Source organism: Fusarium phalaenopsidis (assembly GCF_050370095.1).
Source record: "Fusarium phalaenopsidis strain FUZ10S chromosome Unknown contig_32302, whole genome shotgun sequence".
In the NCBI taxonomy this organism is placed as follows: Eukaryota; Fungi; Ascomycota; class Sordariomycetes; order Hypocreales; family Nectriaceae; genus Fusarium; species Fusarium phalaenopsidis.
Genome location: NW_028145405.1, coordinates 2,085,913 through 2,104,326, shown reverse-complemented (window position 1 = coordinate 2,104,326; position 18,414 = coordinate 2,085,913). Strand labels below are relative to the sequence as shown.

Below are 18,414 nucleotides of genomic sequence, written 5' to 3'. Positions count from 1 at the left end.
AAAGGTCGGTGGAACAGCTGAAAGCTGCCGCAAGCGATAACTAACGGTCGAGTCAGCGCTCAAAATCCTGTGCAGATGCAAAAGACAGCTGTACTGTTCTCAAGATGCGTGCCAAGAGGCGAATGAATTAAATCAATGGATTAAAAATCCGGGTTGATGTTGGAGCGTGCTCGAGACGGGCGGGTTGGGCTTATTCAGCTTGGATGGATGGAGGTTAAAGCCCACATTCACAGGCTTGTATCCTGAGGCTCGAGGTGTGATGGAACGGTTGCTTACCTGCGTGTTTGGCGTGGCAGGTCTTGCCCCTCAGGTGCCGGTTCCAGGTTGCAGGGCTGCCGACGTCAGTTGCGACCTTCAATGCCTCAGAGACTTGCGTGGCCCTCTTTTTCCTGCAACATGGACGGCAGATGAAAGGCGAAAGCAATGATTGCCACAGACGGCATTGATGAGTCAGACAAAACGAGTTTCATTCAATGGATGGGATGCATGTTTTGACACGGGCGGGAGGCGACATTAGAGACGCCGCCCATAACAGTGGCCTGGCCAATCCCTCACGGCCTCCAAGACAGCCTGGGATGGAAGGGAAGCGGGAATGCCATCCGGGACATAGGGAAACGTTGATGTGTGAAATCCTGCCTCTAATTCTCCTCTAATTTGTACACGGCTACTGGCACAGAATCAATCCCTCGCCCGTTGCTCGATGGGTAATCACGTCGTCGGTCGGCCTCTCTTTATTCCTCATCCTCGTCGCCGCCCTCGATGAACTTGTGTCGGATGTCCTTCCATTGTCGCTGCAGCCACTGTTAGCAACCCAAATCTCTCTCATATTTGCCGTGATGCAAGACGTACGCCTCGGTTGTGGTTGTCCCAAACCTTGTCCATGACGTTGTTGAAGCCCCTGTATCGCAATCAGCATCTCGTTCCCGCTGGCCCGGCGACGGGCGGAGAGCAATCCTTACACCTCCCAGGCGAAGCCGGCAGTGAAGACGGTCGCGAGCATAAGGTAGTTGGTGGAGAACAGGCTCCTGTGAAGCAGTTCGTATTAGCATCGGGCGTTGTCGGTCTCGTCGTCTCGTCGTCGGTGGACTTGCCTGTAGAGGGTGCTGGTGATGGCCTGTGAGGGTGCGCGATTAGCCGGTACGTTCGGCGGAGGGGGTTGAGAGGGTGCGAGGCACTTACCATCTTGGATATCGAGCGCAATTGAGCGTCTGGGACACGACTTCAAGTGGGTGATGGACGTCTGCGACTGGCAATTTGAGGCTTCGGTTGAAGGTTGGAGAGGGTCTAGAGATTGTCAGGCCAGGAAATTCGCGAAGTTCCGGGGACAGCTTTAGGTCGCTCCTGATTGGGTGCCTTCACCAGCGATTCCGAGCCCCACTTTTCTCTCGGCTCTTGAGCATTCAACCTCAACTCGAAGCTATCGCCATCAACATTAACTTACATTTCAATTCTTCATCTTTGATGAGAATCACAAAACCAATTGACTTGAGACGAAAACGACTATGTAAACAGAACTCTTTCTGCCTGCATGGCTTTGCTCGAAAATGCTACTTGAAGCCAAGAGTTACACATCACGCCGAGGTGTCACGCTCACTTCAGAATCATAATAATATCTCCATGGGAAGATTAAACTGATTAATGGTTCCCTCGCGAGAGAAGCTAGTCTAATTAGGTTTCCAAGTTCCTTTGCCTTGATCTACTTTTCAGCAACTTCAGACTCAGCTCCTTTCGCATTGTCCTTCACCTCCTTCGTCTTTTCTTTTGTCTCCTGCGCCTTCTCCTGGGTCTTCTCCTTGTATCTACGCATTCTCTCTCGGAAACCAATGTGTTGCTGTACGCGAGGTCCACGGATGGAGCTCATGACACGGAGCGGCGGTCGTGCAAAGTCATCATCGTCGGAATCGAGAGACTTTTCAGATGCCAGCTCTTCAGCAGGAGGGGCCAGCCACCTCCTGTGGATGAAGCCAGGAAGACAGGCGGCAACCCACTCATCAGGGCAAAGTCTAATGAGTGCGCCCCAGGGCAGAGAGATGGCTCCGAGTCCGATCGAAAGACCCCATTCCCTGCCGTTTAGGCGCACAATCTCGAAGGCCTGATCACCGACAAAGATGATAAGGACCTGACCTCCAACCATGATGATGTTGATAACGATAAAGAAGATGTTGCGGTGAAGACCTTCAAAGATGTTCAACTTGTTGTCCAGTCGACGGTTGCTATGGCATTCAGTTAGCGAGTGTAAAACCTCATCCAGGTGTTGGACAACTTACTTGATTTCGTTGAAAATCTGCAGCCAAACAAATGTATTGAATACGAGAGTCTTCAGGGCCTTAGCATCATGCTCAGAGTCGTCGTACCAGCCAAGGAGCTTCTTGCCACCAAAGTTCAGAACAAATGTGATAGCAAGCTGGCAAATGGCTTGGCCGATGATCATCTTGGACATTCTCAAGGTGATGAGTGGGGCAGACTTTCGATCAGGCTTCCTGTCGAGGACACTACGAGTGGGAGGATCTGTTGCCAGAGCAAGTGCTGCAAAGGTGTCCATGATGAGATTGACCCAGAGCAGTTGAACAGCGTTCAGAACAGACTCTTGCTTGCTGCTTGCCACTGCTGAGACGAAAGTCAAGACCACAGCTGTGACGTTGACGGTCAATTGGAACTAGACGTCACCCAGTTAGACAAGTGAAAGCTTCTTGGGACATCAAGCTTACCTGGAGGAACTTCTTGACGGAATCGTTGACAGCACGACCCCACATGAGACCCTTGACGATGGATGCAAAACTAAATATTGTCAGTATTCAAGTCTTTCAAACCTCCAGAGAGTGTTGACTCACTTATCATCGAGCAGGATAATGGAGGATGCCTCCTTGGCAACCTCAGTACCAGCAATACCCATGGAGAAACCAATATCTGCCATCTTCAGTGCGGGAGCGTCGTTGGTTCCATCACCAGTAACAGCGACAGTCTCTCCAAGCTCCTTGAGTGTACGGACCAGGATTCGCTTATCCTCAGGACTTGAGCGAGCGAGGACCTGAAGATGCTTGACCTTTTGTTTGAGCTCCTCGGGCGGAAGTCTGCGAAAGTCTGGACCCTCCATTGCAATACCACCCTCGTCGGGGCGGAAGATGCCACATTCAGAAGCGATAGCAGAGGCCGTCTGGATGTTGTCGCCAGTGACCATTCTCACAAACACGCCGGCACGGCGGCAGTCCTTGAGCGCGTCGATAACGGTCGGTCGCAGAGGGTCTTTGATACCATAAATGCCGATCAGGGTCATGTCCTTGTGAACAGCATTGAAGTCGGCCTGGTTAGGGTTTTCCTTGGATACTGCTCCCTCGGGTGGCCAGGACTCAAAGTCTCGGTACGAGGACCCGATGGTTCGGAGCGTCTGCCCAGCGTAGGAGCTGATGATCAGGTTGAACATGTCTCGATCTGCGTCTGCCAGGGGGGCTGTGGTCGGCTCGCCTTGGGACACGTTTTCCAGAGTCTTGCTACACTTCTCAAGGAGAATCTCAGAGGCACCCTTGGCGTACACTCTGTACTTGCCATTGGCCAGCTTGACTACGACGGCGCTGTACTTGTACTTGCTGTCGAAGGGGATCGTCTGAACCACCTGGGCAGAGGTCCTAATCTCTTGAACAGGGCCTGCTCCAAGGTGGTCTCGACAAAAGGTCAGAAGAGCAACCTCTGTCTTTGATCCGATAAAGGTCTTGACACCATCCTGCTCGCCTTCGAAGGCGGTCGAGTTGAGCACATTGGACTGTGTGAGGATTTCCTTGACCTGCTGGCTGAGCCCGTTGACAAACTCGGATTCCGACACATTGGGGATGGTGATGGCATCCTGGTCGATCTTCAACGACTTGTCCATGGGAGCATTAGTACCACCGAAGCTGGTGCTCTCGCCGAGAGTAGTGGCGACAACTGTCATCTTGTTCTGAGTGAGAGTTCCGGTCTTGTCAGAGCAGACGGTCGTGGCATTTCCCATGGTCTCGCAAGCCTTGAGGACACGGACAAGATTGTTATCACGAAGCATCTTGACAGTAGCAAAGCTAAGTGCCAGGGTGACAGCCAAAGGGAGACCTTCCGGGACAGCAACGACGACGACAGTGACAGAAACGATAAAGATCTTCATGAACTCTTGGCCCTTCTCGGAGGGAGTGCCGTGGTTGTTTGGGAGATGGGCGCAGAACTTGATGAAGAGGGCGATGAAGAGCAACAAGGCAGCGCCAGCACCGAACTTGGCGATCCAGTCCGCGAGGATGTTGAGCTTCTTCTGGAGTGGCGTGTCCTCCTGCTCAGTACGCAACGCCATCGAGATGCGGCCATAGCTGGAGTTGACACCAACTGCGGTTACCAGGAATGTTCCGTTGCCCTCGTTGACCTTGCTTCCCGAGATGATGAAGGGATCAAGCTTCTCAGCCTCTTTGGTGTCAAGCTTCTGGATGGCATGGAATACATCGGCCGCCGGCGACTTCTTGAGCAGATCAGACTCTCCCGTGGCTGAAGACTCATCACACTTGACGGCGCTGCCTTGGATGAAGATGCCATCGACCGGGACAATGTCTCCGGTGGCGAGATGCATCACATCTCCTACCATGACATCCGAGATGGATATCTCTTGCGATTTTCCAGAGCGGATAACATTTACCATGCGATCATTTGTCTTCTTGGTGAGTCGTGTGAATTGGCGCTGCATATGCCAATCATTGATGGTACCGACAAGCACGACAATACTGTTCATCATTAGTTAACGTATCCCAGTTCTTGGCGATGGCCTGGCTTACACGATAGCAACTATGATAGCCACACCCTCAACCCATTCAACCTTGGGCTCGCCTTCTTTGTGATCACCGCCAAAGGTCTGGTACAGACCCAGAGCTAAGGAGATGACGGCAGCGATAGTGAGGAGAATAAGAACTTTGTCATTGTATGTTGTCCAGGCGATTTCAAGCAAGGACTTTGTCTTTTTCTCGGGGAGACGATTATCACGAAACACCTTCTTGCGCTCGCAAAAGATGCCTGTAGGATGGGGATCCTCTGGCGGAGGAATATGGACCGCAGCCTCTGTGGTGGCCTCTGGGATAGCATCTCCCGCCGTGCCATGTCTTGGGGTCCCCTCAGGCGCAACATCGTGAAAGGCGACCTCGCCATCGAGTGTCGACTCTTCAACACTGAGACCGGCATTTCGATCTGTCCTCAGGCCCTTCTCCAGGCCATCGATACCGCCAAGAGCATAAAAGGCGTTGAGGCTCTTTGGATTGAGCAGCTTGGATAATTGACCCGGGCTAAAGGCGAATTTGTTGTGCTCAACCTTGAACATGTCCTCGGTGCCTGGATCCGGGGTCAGGGCATCCGAGGTATCCACCAGACTGGTCTTGGTATTGGTATTGGGGGCCGCATGCCCGTGACCGGCCGTCTTGGCTTCTTGCGATGTATCGGGAGCCGTCATTCTTGGCAGCGATGACGGTGGAGGTATAGAATAGATGGTCGACGATCTCGGTGTGGGAACTGTGTAACCAACACCAGCTTATAAGCCCATCGGTGCTTCTCGTAAATAGCTTCGTAGCCGAATAACGTGGTCATGAAAGGCACTGCCTTTGAATGAAGAGGCCTCCCCGTGTAGCTTGGGGGAGAGTCGGGAGAAATAGAAACAGAGTTGGGAAACGGGCGGTGGGATTCCTGCATCACACAAGGCAGATTCAACGGGGCAGGGTAGGTACTTGTTATGTACCGGCTGTTGTCAAAGCAGGGACGCTTTTAGGCGTCTCTTAATATTACCCTTTAAACGCTGCACCTAGACCTGACCTGCAAGACGGGCATCAGGCGCACGTTGGCGCACCACAGGGCGTACTCCGTCGGTAGGGGCAGCTGGGCCTTAATCTAGGCCGGGCTAACAGAAACAGAGATTAAGCTTAATGAGTGGCATCAAGGGGCACGGGAGGGTTGATTGGCCTTTGATTAACTGGGGGCAACGCCAGCGGAAGGGCATCTCGCGAGGCGGCAGCGGTTGGTTGCCAGCAGAGACGGACAATCATGGGAGGACATGATGTCACACTATGATTCATTACCTTGTTTTTACTCTTATCGTTTGGTATTTACAGCAAACACAGAGACATGATCCCGTGCCAGAGGAGGGTGTTGATCACTGCGTGTGAGGGAGAGTGGCCTCGGCCAAAACTTGAAACTATCCAAGGGAGTGAGAGTAAGTGGGTGGCTTGAGTAAACTTGACGGAATGCCTTGCCTAGTGAATGGACAGTAACGTACCAGACCAAGGCTCCATGCCACCGGCTCTAGGGAAGCATTGATCCGCAGTGTTCCGCCCTGGATCCATCATCACCATAACCGAGCCCTTCTTCTCTCAAGGCTTGATTCAGGCACATTTTGCGTGGACTGTCGGCCTGCCACGTTCACCAACGCATGAGATGGTGACGGACCATCTCAATCTAATTGGACGATGTGACGTGTGAGTCTCCTCCAAAGTCCAAAGCATTGGCTAGTGCTGGCGATTTCGGGTAGGGGCTGCTCATCAAACACGGCAAGCCATCATCCCACTATGCTGCAGGGATTCAGCCAGCCATGTATCAGCGAGAGTACGGAGTCGAGGGCACGGAATACCGTGTAGGGAGGAGAAGAAGGAGTGTGCCGTAATACTATGTCCGTATTACACCGCTTCGTGGGACCCATTGTCATGAATTTTACTTGCTTGTTTGGTCGGGCTGTCATATGCCTGACATCCACGCACTTGGAGGCCTTCGGGCTGACCAGAGATATTGATGACACTATTCGTATGCGTTGGCCTAGGTGACTCAACCCAAGAACAACCCAAGCCGGTCTGTCAGTCTCGGTCGCAGAATAACCCCAGAATCAATGCAGTGACACTCCAAATAACACAATGGACGTCCTGCGTAACGTGGACGACGTTTTACGTGAGACGGGGACTTATAAACGGGGCGCCCCAAAGCAAGGAGGATCCAGGAAGCTACAGGGAGTAATCATCCAATAAGAAACTCGGTAGTTTTTACACTTTTGGTCAAACGACCTTCTTAGCTCCCTCGCGTCGAGCCAAAGTCCAATAAGCTCATTTTGAGATTCATCGCCAGGGGTGGCATGTATTTCCGGCAGATGAGAACAAATGTTTCGAGAATAACAAAGGGCAAGCACTTTGTGCAAGGCCTGTCACATGAAATGTGTAAACTTTTGTGTCATTCCCGTTGAATGTGTAACAGTTTATTCTCATTTCCATGGAATGCGATCATCTTCGCGAGGTGCTCGTTACTGTGCGTCAAACAACAAGTACAATGTCAAATAAGCACACATAGAATCACCCCAGAATCACAATTAATGAGAAAAGTCATGTTCTTTTACGTAGATCTGACAAGTACACTTCTGACCTTGGTACAAAACCATGCCTTACCACCTGCTTAAGAGAAGTCAGCCTCAGCTGGGAAGCAATTGTTCACCAGCCACGGTCAACCTGTGGCTCAGTCGAGCTTCAGTCTCAGCCACCACCGACCCCTCCAACCCCTCCAAAACTCCAGGCTTCGAGCGCAAGTTTGCTCTACTTTAGCTTGCCTCGGCACCTGCCGAACAAACCCCCCAAGCCCGACGACGATAATCACGTCCGAGTTTCCATCTCCCCGACAGACTCGCGCTTCCCTATCAGAAAAGAGAGAATGCCGTCGCAACCCACAAACTCGGGCATCGTCACCGACGAGGCCAGCGGCGAGCGCGAAATCCCCCAGTCCGTCCGCGCCGATGGCAGCACCCGCAAGGCAATCAAGATCCGCCCCGGCTACCGCCCCGCAGAGGATGTCGAGGTCTACAAGAACCGCACCGCCGAGGCCTTCCGCGAGCGCGGCAAGAGGATCGGTATCCCCGGCGCCGCGGGGCTAAAGGACGAGAAGACTGAGCAGTCGTCGGCCGCCAGCAACAAGAACGCAAAGAGGCGCGAGGCCCGGAAGAAGGCCAAGGCTGCTACAGAAGGCGACGACGCAGCTGCTGCGGCGCAAGAGTCCAAGTCCGAAGTCGACCCCGAAGTTGAGCGCGAGAAGAAGGCACGCAATCTTAAGAAGAAGCTGAAGCAGGCCAAGGAGCTCAAGAGCAAGAAGGAGGGCGGCGAGGCCTTGCTGCCCGAGCAAATCGCCAAGGTCATCAAGATTAACGAGTTGATCCGAGAGTTGGATGCCCTCGGTTTCGATGCCGAGGGAGAGCCAAAGGCAGCCTCAGATGCCGCGGCTCCTGCTGAGGGTGAGGACGGCGACAAGGAGTGATGGAGCCTGTCGTCTATTTCGCTGTTAGACGAAGAACCTTGGACAAATACTCGACCCTGTTGGGCGCAACCCCCGCCTCAGAGACAACTTCATGGAGAACTTCCTCGGTGCGGTTCAATGCACCCACGACAGCTCACATCCGTCTCGAGCCGCCAACTCAGATGAGCTTGGAAACAAACCTGCGGCCTAGATCACGCCACCGTCCACCATAATCCCAGACTGCAAAGTCTAATGACGCTCGGACTTTTCGTCGAGGCCACTATTGATTATTCTCCGTCATGGAGTTGGGCCCTCGAGGCACGATCGTCTTCGACTGTTTATCGGGCCAGTATGACGAGCTGCCACCCTGGAGACGTCACGCTCTATGGTGGTAAAGGGAGGAGCGTTTTGAATTGGGGATCTTGTATAGCACGTATAGTGGTTTCGTAGTATTTAGTATGGTCCTCTACCATATACTCCGAAGATTGCATAGATGCTCAATCAAACATGTGCCTCCTAAATGTGTCCTAGATTCTCATATTCCCACACCCTCTTTCTCAGTGCCAAGAACAAAAACCTGGCAATCTGGAATAAACCATCACTTCAACCTGTGTCTTCAACGATAAGAATAGGTGGCGATTCTTTGGACGCCCTCGAATGCGATGATCGTCATACAGGGTAAGCAACTTCACGATTAGATCTGCCCAAAAGCACGGTTCAAGTTCCGAGATTCTGCCGGGCCAAGCTGCCCTGTTGACCTGCAGGGGTTAGCGGAAGGCTCCAGCTGGTGAGGTAAGCTCTCCATCTGCCATGAGCAACCACCTTGGCCAGCCAAACACAACACCTCCCCATTCACCAAGCAACTAACCTCCCAATACCCGACTCGCGAGCCCCTTCAGCCGTACCCGAAAGCTCCTAGCATTTAAACCGTCAGATTTACGTTTGCGACCATGACCGCAGAGGAAGAGCGCCAAGCCGCCCTCAACTCGTACCGGGCGAGGCTCCTCGAGTCTCGAGAGTGGGAAGCCAAGCTCAAGAGCCTACGCCTGGAGATCAAGGACATGCAAAGGGAGTTTGACAGGACCGAGGACAACATCAAGGCACTTCAGAGCGTGGGACAGATTATCGGCGAGGTCCTAAAACAGCTCGACGATGAACGATGTGAGACGGCGAGGCGAATCAACGAGGGAGACGAAAGCTAATCGTTACTTCTGCAGTCATCGTCAAGGCTTCCTCCGGACCACGATATGTCGTCGGCTGCAGATCAAAGGTCGACAAGGTGAAGCTGAAGCAAGGTACCCGTGTTGCCCTCGATATGACGACACTCACGATCATGCGAATGCTTCCCCGCGAGGTCGATCCCCTGGTGTACAACATGTCGTTGGAGGACCCCGGTCAAGTGAGCTTTGCTGGTATCGGTGGACTGAACGATCAGATCCGAGAGTTGCGAGAGGTCATTGAGCTTCCCCTCAAGAACCCCGAGTTGTTCTTGCGAGTAGGCATCAAGCCTCCCAAGGGTGTTTTGCTCTATGGACCTCCTGGAACAGGCAAGACTCTTCTGGCGCGAGCAGTCGCAAGCAGTCTGGAGACAAACTTCCTGAAAGGTACGGTTTCTACAACCAATCTCGTGTTGCGCACCCCGAACTAACAATGAGCTAGTCGTCTCCTCCGCCATTGTCGACAAGTACATTGGTGAGTCGGCGCGACTCATCCGCGAGATGTTCGGATATGCCAAGGAGCACGAGCCCTGCATCATCTTCATGGACGAGATTGACGCCATCGGTGGACGACGATTCTCCGAGGGTACAAGTGCCGATCGCGAAATCCAGCGAACACTGATGGAGCTGCTCAACCAGCTTGACGGTTTCGACTACCTGGGCAAGACCAAGATCATCATGGCTACCAACAGACCCGACACGCTGGATCCCGCTCTGCTCCGTGCTGGTCGTCTGGACCGAAAGATTGAGATCCCGCTGCCCAACGAGGTTGGGCGACTCGAGATTCTCAAGATTCACTCTCAAAGCGTCGTGGTTGATGGTGACATTGACTTTGAGAGTGTGGTCAAGATGAGTGACGGACTGAACGGTGCTGACTTGCGAAACGTGGTTACTGAAGCGTAAGCACTCCCTCTTCTCCAACCAGGAGCTCATATGAAACCACGTTGGAACCGAACTGCTGACACAGAGAACAGTGGCCTGTTTGCCATCAAGGATTATCGGGAATCAATCAACCAGGATGACTTCAACAAGGCGGTTCGCAAGGTGGCCGAGGCCAAGAAGCTCGAGGGTAAGCTCGAGTATCAGAAGCTGTAAGCAGGGAAGGGAGTACGGCACGCCAAGATGAATATGACACTACGGCGGGGAGAAACTCCACGGATGATGGAGGTTGAAGGATACAGGGTCGCTGGGTAATCAATCCACCAATACTGAACTGGACTGGACTGTACAATAGAGTCAGGGCCGGCGGCTATGGATTGGCTCAGCCCTAGAAACAGGAATGCACATGGCGTCTCGGAAGAACAACCGTTGGATAAACGATTACGGTCGGGGATGTGATGTGATAGGACATGGGGAGCGTCAGATCCCCGAGATCCATGTCCGTGTAAGCAGCCAAGCAGCCAGACGTTTCGTCCTGTCAGCGAGCAACGGAGCATCTCCACTCGAGTTCGCAAGGCTGAATTCTCGCATGCGAGATTTCTGCCCCCAGTCAGCTCACGGCCGGCTGAGGGTGCTGAACGCGGTTTACTGCGGAGCGCCATGAGAGTGACGGGAGAAAAGGGTGCGCATCAGGACCCGTCTAGAACACCAAACGAGGAATGTCGACGGCTCTCTTTAGCTTAGGGCTGAGCATCTTTGGCACCGACTAAGGGGCAAGCCACGCCTGCGAGCGGTCTGTGTCAAGCTTGGCTCAGGTCGTGCGGTGCTTACAATGCCTGGCGAGTTGTTTTTGTGAGTTGAGGGTGCCGCGGTTTAAAGCTAGCCCAGGACTATCGTGAAAGAGGCATATTGGTAGCGAGCTGTATCATTAGGTAGTTATCAACTCTGGCGTTTGACGTTTGTTTGGGTCCTACAGCCTCCAACTCCTAAACAAGCAACAGCCGCAGCAACGCGCGGGGCCCTGTCCTTGGCTGGGGCTGACACCCACTTGATCATTTGCTTGATGACGGGAGTCAGCTCAGCGGGAACTCACACACCCCTTCAGGCAACGTGGCTGATGTCAGAGAGCTGGATGGCTGGTTGACGGCCCGCTGCTGGCGGCTGATGAATGGTGGATGGCTCTTTTCCTCGCCGTTGTTTCTTTGTGAGGAGCGTACAATCTAAACCAACGTCAAGGACAAGACCAGAGTATGACGTCTAATGGTGGCACCACAAGGCGAGACAATTGAGCCAACGGTAGCAACAGCGGTAGAATGACAAGGCCTAGAGTCCGGTAGAGAAAAGCAAAGTTCTTCCGAGGAATGCTGGAGATGGAGAATAAGAACCGCATCCGTATCCCCATTGCCAACGCCGCCCGCGCTTGCGCTTGGCTTGCTTGAGAAGGGGAGGGAACGCCGAGCGGAACTGGCGCTAGGAGTGCTATTCTTGGAGGCTTTTCATTTGTAGGGGAGCCCAGAGGCGGCGATTGAGGCTGTGAGAAGAATAGAGACCCACGACCTGGGGGCGATCTGGCGCCATGTCCACCGCCCCAGAGGACGGTTTTGGTGGCCGCCCCTGGGGATCCTGTCTTGTCTTTCTCTGGGTGACGTTTTTGTCTCGGGGGCGAGGGTCAGGGGCTTGCGTCTTGGTCAACGCAGGGGATCTGCCAGTGCCGAGAGAAGAGAGTGGGACACAGGTGGTGCTAAGAGGTCCGAGCCTGGAGAAATACGAACGAGAATGACGACGTTTGTGTGTTCAGAGCTGGGCAGGATCGGGCGACACAAATACCGGCTCAAGTTCAGGGGCGAGCTTCGCCACAGGATGCATGCTTTATTTTAGTAGATGCTATTCCTGTAGTGATAAGGAACACGCGAGGTTGAGAGCTCGTATGGAGGAGCAGATCTTTGGTTCGTGATGGTTGTTGAGATCCGGTTTCTTGGTGGAGAGGCGTCCTGGAGAAGCGAGATGCAAGTTTCCGGTGCGTGCCTGACGGAGGCTCTGCCGTAGCGGCGGGACAAGGGCTCGGAGACCCCGTGCAGCTGGTGATGTGGTGGTGGTGATAATGCACCCGGCTGTTGTTGATGATGATAGGTGATAGACTGCATGCGGGCACGCATCGGTAGGGTAGTATTGAGACAAAGCTTGAGGCAAGTGTTTCGGTAAACAATTGGGCTCGACTGATGTTTCTTTGCCCCCATGGACCCCGGAGCAAACGTTTAGCAGGTGCCCTGTAGGCATGATTCCGCACAGTACAGTACCATCAAGCTTTCGAAAGGCGCGTCCCGCGAACGAATGGCCAAATTGGGTTTGCCATGACGGGCTACCGTGTGGGCGGCTCGGCGAGATGCGTTGCCGTGACAAAAGCTTTCATGATGCGAAGCTAGAGCTGTCTTTTTTCTGCAGACCCACGAACTCGGCCTGGCACCGCCCACCGGGCCATGATGGAGCTAGCGTCGACGAGGCAAGACCCGAAGTGGTATTCTTAGAAGCATGGAAACATGCTGGCCGCGTTTGGTGGTCTTTTGTGATTACCTACTCGAGTGTAAGAGGTAAGTAATAGGGTGGTGGCCAAGATTGAGCCAGAGCCCCATCTGGACCCTTATGCAACCATGAATGATGGCTGACCTTGGCTTCCATCACGTTCTGACTCGCCCATCGATGACACGGGAGAGCCACGACCACGATAACACTGGGGACATTCTTGTGCTCTGATGAGATGCAGTGCAACGAGGACAACAACGGCCAATGGGCGAGTGATTGTTGGTAGCAGCAGCATAGAGTCGACTCAACTCAAAACACCCGATGGCGGAATATCCCTGAGCCATCTCAAACTGGTGAGCCGCCCGGCTTGAAGGGGGGGGCACACCCCCCCCCACAGACGGTTATCGCTATGGCCAGAGACAGCTCTAGCTCTCTCTTTCTGGCCTGCTTGACCTGTCAGCTTTCAACCATCAATAGTCAGGAAGATAGGAATGTTTTGGAACCTACTGGTCGGGGACCGGTCAACTCTCTCTGATAGTCAGCCTGGACAAACAAATCAACAATTGTAGAATCCCTCTCTTTCTCGCCCCTAGAAAGGGCTGGCAAGCCATCTGCAGCCCCTGTCAAGCACACACCCCTCCACTCCCCTCCCACTGTCATCCGCAACCCCACTCTGCCCACTTGCTAAGGGTGAGAGACGCAGGAGCCTGCTCCTCGGGTTTCTGAGGCGGGCCAGAAGCTAGAGTCCGAAAGGTGAGAGAGGGAGGGGAGGACATGTTTCGTTGCTGAGGTCCAGGCACTTCCATTGGAGGCAACTGGAAGCAGCAGGGCCAGGGCCGTACCTACCTCACCATGGATACTCCACATTGGGAAGCTGGGGCCAAGCCTCTCATGGATACCGCTACTGCTGCTGCTACTGTACAGTACCTACCGCTTTGCCCGCCATTCTCAGTCCTGACCACCAAACGACTACATATACAACAAGCTCTCCCCCGTCAGCTTTTCCTTCTTCCCTCCTCCTCTCCTCTCCTCTCTCCTCTCATACCATACATTCTGCTTCGTGATACCCCCTTTCAACTGATCCGCCTGTTCTCTCGCTCTGCTCTGCGCTTCGCTCTCCACCCCGACCGCCCTTTCAACCCGAACCCCATTGCGAACGTCTTCCTCCCGCACAGAGCTCAGTCAAGATGTGGTAAGGGAGCTTCCCCGTCACCGCTTTTGTTGCCACCTAGCTCTATCCTCCCCCTCTCCGCCGTCGCCCGCCGCCTACTGCGTTTCCACCGACTCTTGCCTCCGAGAGATGCAACAAGAGACGGAGGGAATGGTCATGATGGCCATGGGCGAAGCGGAAAGATGGAGATGGAGCTGGCGGTCAATGGAAGGACCCAATTGACAAGAACACGATGGCTAATTGCACTCGACTTGCAGTGGCATTTTTGGATACATCAACTACCTGGTGGAAAAGGACCGCAAGTTCATCCTCGACACTCTGATCAACGGTCAGTGCTCCCACGTTGCCCCCCTTCCCCTCCTCAGCTGCCCCTCTTCACAACGTCAAACGCCCCCTCGGCCGCCCCTTCATCAGCCATTCCCCGCCCCGCCAGTCAATGGTGAGACGACACAAGCTTCGTATTGCTGACATAACTTGTTCAACAGGACTGTCCCGTCTTGAGTATCGAGGATATGACTCGGCCGGTCTAGCCATCGATGGCGACAAGAAGAAGGAGGTCCTGGCCTTCAAGGAGGTTGGCAAGGTTGCCAAGCTCAAGAAGCTCGTCGATGAGTCGGACATCGACCTCGAGAAGATCTTTGATTCACACGCCGGTATTGCCCACACCCGATGGGCCACCCACGGTCCTCCCTCCACCATCAACTGCCACCCTCACCGGTACGTTTTTAACCTGCAAATCTTGCCCTGATTTAGACGCGGTGTTGGTTCCCGTTTTTGAAACTTGGAACTGGCGCTGGATTGGGTGCGTCTGGAGACATCTTTTGCTGACCTGTTTCCCCCCTGAATGTAGATCCGACCCCACCTGGGAGTTCACCGTCGTCCACAACGGTATCATCACCAACTACAAGGAGCTGAAGACTCTCCTCTCGGCCAAGGGCTTCAAGTTCGAGACTGACACCGACACCGAGTGCATTGCCAAGCTCACCAAGTACATCCACGACCAGCACCCCCAGATCGGCTTCACCGACCTGGCCAAGGCTGTCATCCAGGAGCTCGAGGGTGCTTACGGTCTTCTCATCAAGTCCGTCCACTACCCCCATGAGGTCATTGCCGCCCGCAAGGGTTCTCCCCTTGTCATTGGTGTAAAGACCCAGCGCCGCATGAAGGTCGACTTTGTCGATGTCGAGTACTCTGATGAGAACGCTGCCCTCCCCGCTGAGGCTGCCGCCCAGAACGTCGCTATCAAGAAGAACGATCTTCTTGTCCCTGATGCCGGCCTTGGCGCCGCTGACAAGTCTCTTCTGCACCGATCTCAGTCTCGTGCCTTCATGACCGATGATGGCATGCCCATGCCCACTGAGTTCTTCCTCTCCTCCGACCCCTCGGCCATCGTCGAGCACACCAAGAAGGTTATGTACCTTGAGGATGACGATATTGCCCACATCCACGAGGGCTCCCTCAACATTCACCGTCTCAAGAAGGCCGACGGTAGCTCCAACGTCCGAACCATCCAGACCCTGGAGCTCGAGCTTCAGGAGATCATGAAGGGCAAGTTCGACCACTTCATGCAGAAGGAGATTTTCGAGCAGCCAGAGTCGGTGGTCAACACTATGCGTGGTCGCCTCGACATCGCCAACAAGACCGTCACCCTCGGTGGTCTTCGCTCTTACATCTCTACCATCCGCCGATGCCGCCGCATCATTTTCATTGCTTGCGGTACTAGCTACCACTCTTGCATGGCTGTCCGCGGTATCTTTGAGGAGCTTGCTGAGATCCCTATCGCCGTTGAGCTGGCTTCGGATTTCCTTGATCGACAGGCCCCCGTCTTCCGTGACGACACCTGTGTCTTCGTCTCCCAGTCTGGTGAGACTGCTGACTCTCTGATGGCCCTCCGTTACTGCTTGGAGCGTGGTGCCCTGACCGTCGGTATCGTCAACGTTGTCGGTTCCTCCATCTCTCTCCTCACCCACTGCGGTGTCCATGTCAACGCCGGCCCTGAGATCGGTGTCGCCTCCACCAAGGCCTACACATCTCAGTTCATCGCTATGGTCATGTTCGCTCTGTCTCTTAGTGAGGACCGTGCGTCCAAGAAGGCCCGTCGCGAGGAGATCATGGAGGGTCTCGCCAACGTCTCGGGTCAGATCAAGTCGATCCTCGAGCTTGACTCGTCCATCAAGGCTCTGTGCGAGAAGACCTTCAAGGATCAGAAGTCTCTTCTTCTTCTCGGCCGTGGCAGCCAGTTCTCCACTGCCCTTGAGGGTGCCCTGAAGATCAAGGAAATCTCATACCTCCACTGCGAGGCCGTCATGTCTGGTGAGCTGAAGCACGGTGTGCTGGCTCTGGTTGACGAGAACCTCCCCATCATCATGATCCTCACCCGCGATGACCTCTTCAAGAAGTCGCTCAACGCCTACCAGCAGGTCATTGCTCGTGGCGGTAAGCCCATTGTCATCTGCAACCCTGATGACGAGGAGTTCAAGGCCTCCGAGGCTGAGAAGATCGAGATCCCCAAGACTGTTGATGTCCTCCAGGGTCTCCTCAACGTCATCCCCCTGCAGCTCATCGCCTACTGGCTGGCCGTGCTCGAGGGTCTCAACGTCGACTTCCCTCGCAACCTGGCCAAGTCGGTCACTGTCGAGTAAGGTGTTTGCCGTCAATTGATGGGTTTTGATGGGCGGTATAGAGAAGTGCCGCGCGTGGCTGCTTGGGTACCTAGTTCGTCGCGCTGGTGCGCACGAGGTTTATGATAACATTTGGAGTTGGTTTCCGGACAAAACTGGGCTTGCGTTGACATGGATAATCAAGTCTCTTTTTGCCTGCCTTGCTTGGTTGCATGAGATACATGCTTGACACAATGAATGGAGAAAATGGGAGGAAGGCCAGGGATCCGGCTGGTCATGTTAGATGGGTAAAGACGACAGGCAGTCGACCTGGTTTATGATAAGCTAGCTGTAGGCAACGTAATCATGAAGATATTGAGAATGAAGAAAGATCCAATGAGGCATGAAGTTCTTGTGATTTGTACGTTGTTACATGCTTCTACTAATGGGCCACTGGAATAGAAGAACACCCCTCTAGCCGTTTTGTTGGTTTGTGGTTTCTTCTAGCTAAGGATAGTCTAATATCTGAGAAGAATGATATAAATTCATTTCCGTACCTTGCTACTTCTTCCCTTAGCAAAGTCATGAGATTTACCTAAAATACGCTTAGATTACTAGGTCATTATTAGCTGGGTACGACTGTACTAAAGCAAAGAAAACAAGTGCACATGGACAGGAGAAGCTCTCTATACGTGTATTGTTTGTATTACCACTGTGACTAGGCCTGCGCCACAGATCAATTCCTGCGCCACTCGTCCATCTATTCCCTTGGTTCTAGACGGTCTGTGTACCGTATCCTCTAATCCGTTCGGCGAATGCCCAGCTCTGGGCCTCGAGCTTCAGGTCATTGGTAATCTCGACACCATCCTTGGTGACGATGGCCAAGGAGTATGAGTCCAGACTGCGGGCGTCGCGGTAAAATAGCACCTTCATACACTCCTTGATAATGTCGACAGCTCCGTCCTTGTCGAGATTCTGAGCAGCCTCCTCATCGGGGACGTGGCGGCGCATGATGGGCTGGGCGAGCATTGCGCCGAAACCAGTGGCCAAGCTGGGGGAGCTGTAGGTGCTGCCGAGAAGGTCGGCAGCGGCGAGGAAGGGCTTGTCATCGTCGTCGAGGCCAGCCACGAGGAGGTGGTTCCACAGAGGGTCGAACTTGGAGCGGCGACGGTAGAGAAGCTTGGCGAGGTAGCGGTGGAGGTTGGCGGCGTTGAGGCGCGGGGCGTCAGGGGAGGTGTAGGCCTCATCGAGGGAGAGCTCGATGAGATGGCGGTCGAGGTACTGCATATCGGAGATGTCACCGCTGAAGCCCACGACCGACGAGTCGGCGAAGGAGCGGAGTCGCTTGACGTCGGTGAAGCGGGCGAGGGATCCGTACGAAGCTGTGGGAGGATGGTTAGCTATGAATATTGATGGAGGAGGAACAATGACGGACCTAGGTTGTCGGCGGCCATGACGACGCCGTCCTTGAACTTGACGGCGATGACGGAGGTACCAGTGACGATGGGCTGCTGGGTGTTTTGCTTGGGGCCGTTATCGCCCATGTAGGAAGCATCATAAGCACCATAGACATCGTCTCTGGGCTGGAGAGTAGTTAGCACATGGCCTAGAGGAGAGGTACAATGTGAAGAGACATACACGACCCCAAGCTTGCGGACGGTGATCCATGGTTTCTGTGGTTGAGGATGGAGAGGGAAGAGGGTTGCGTGGTCGTCGTCGAGGAAGCTAGAATGGAGAAATTAAATGAGGTGGCTTGCGATGGATATCGTTTCGATAGCAA

The 18,414-nt window shown here is 53.9% G+C and overlaps 6 protein-coding genes across 6 annotated transcripts; 3 read left to right on the top strand and 3 right to left on the bottom strand.

Moving 5' to 3' along the window:
• Window positions 1–731: 731 nt before the first annotated feature.
• On the bottom strand, window positions 732–1,253 carry LRP88_08022 (cytochrome b-c1 complex subunit 9; the record flags this gene model as incomplete). The annotated part of the gene is made up of 4 exons (XM_083244533.1): window positions 732–791; window positions 850–898; window positions 960–1,025; window positions 1,180–1,253. 4 exons carry the CDS (start codon window positions 1,251–1,253, stop codon window positions 732–734), a joined length of 249 nt encoding a protein of 82 aa, XP_083099027.1.
• A 443-nt stretch (window positions 1,254–1,696) lies between these two features.
• LRP88_08021 (uncharacterized protein) lies at window positions 1,697–5,446 on the bottom strand (the record flags this gene model as incomplete). The annotated part of the gene is made up of 5 exons (XM_083244532.1): window positions 1,697–2,213; window positions 2,268–2,656; window positions 2,709–2,778; window positions 2,832–4,730; window positions 4,782–5,446. 5 exons carry the CDS (start codon window positions 5,444–5,446, stop codon window positions 1,697–1,699), a joined length of 3,540 nt encoding a protein of 1,179 aa, XP_083099026.1.
• Window positions 5,447–7,671: 2,225 nt separating this feature from the next.
• On the top strand, window positions 7,672–8,268 carry LRP88_08020 (mago-binding domain-containing protein; the record flags this gene model as incomplete). Its single annotated transcript, XM_083244531.1, has 1 exon — window positions 7,672–8,268. One exon carries the CDS (start codon window positions 7,672–7,674, stop codon window positions 8,266–8,268), a length of 597 nt encoding a protein of 198 aa, XP_083099025.1.
• Window positions 8,269–9,197: 929 nt separating this feature from the next.
• LRP88_08019 (proteasome regulatory particle base subunit RPT4) lies at window positions 9,198–10,559 on the top strand (the record flags this gene model as incomplete). The annotated part of the gene is made up of 4 exons (XM_083244530.1): window positions 9,198–9,408; window positions 9,465–9,851; window positions 9,907–10,363; window positions 10,439–10,559. The coding sequence occupies 4 exons, from the start codon at window positions 9,198–9,200 to the stop codon at window positions 10,557–10,559; spliced, it is 1,176 nt and encodes a 391-aa protein (XP_083099024.1).
• Window positions 10,560–14,050: 3,491 nt separating this feature from the next.
• On the top strand, window positions 14,051–16,676 carry LRP88_08018 (glutamine--fructose-6-phosphate transaminase (isomerizing) GFA1; the record flags this gene model as incomplete). The annotated part of the gene is made up of 4 exons (XM_083244529.1): window positions 14,051–14,055; window positions 14,292–14,362; window positions 14,520–14,751; window positions 14,885–16,676. 4 exons carry the CDS (start codon window positions 14,051–14,053, stop codon window positions 16,674–16,676), a joined length of 2,100 nt encoding a protein of 699 aa, XP_083099023.1.
• Window positions 16,677–17,408: 732 nt separating this feature from the next.
• Window positions 17,409–18,302, bottom strand: LRP88_08017 (proteasome core particle subunit beta 7; the record flags this gene model as incomplete). Its single annotated transcript, XM_083244528.1, has 3 exons — window positions 17,409–18,016; window positions 18,070–18,217; window positions 18,273–18,302. The coding sequence occupies 3 exons, from the start codon at window positions 18,300–18,302 to the stop codon at window positions 17,409–17,411; spliced, it is 786 nt and encodes a 261-aa protein (XP_083099022.1).
• Window positions 18,303–18,414: the final 112 nt, after the last annotated feature.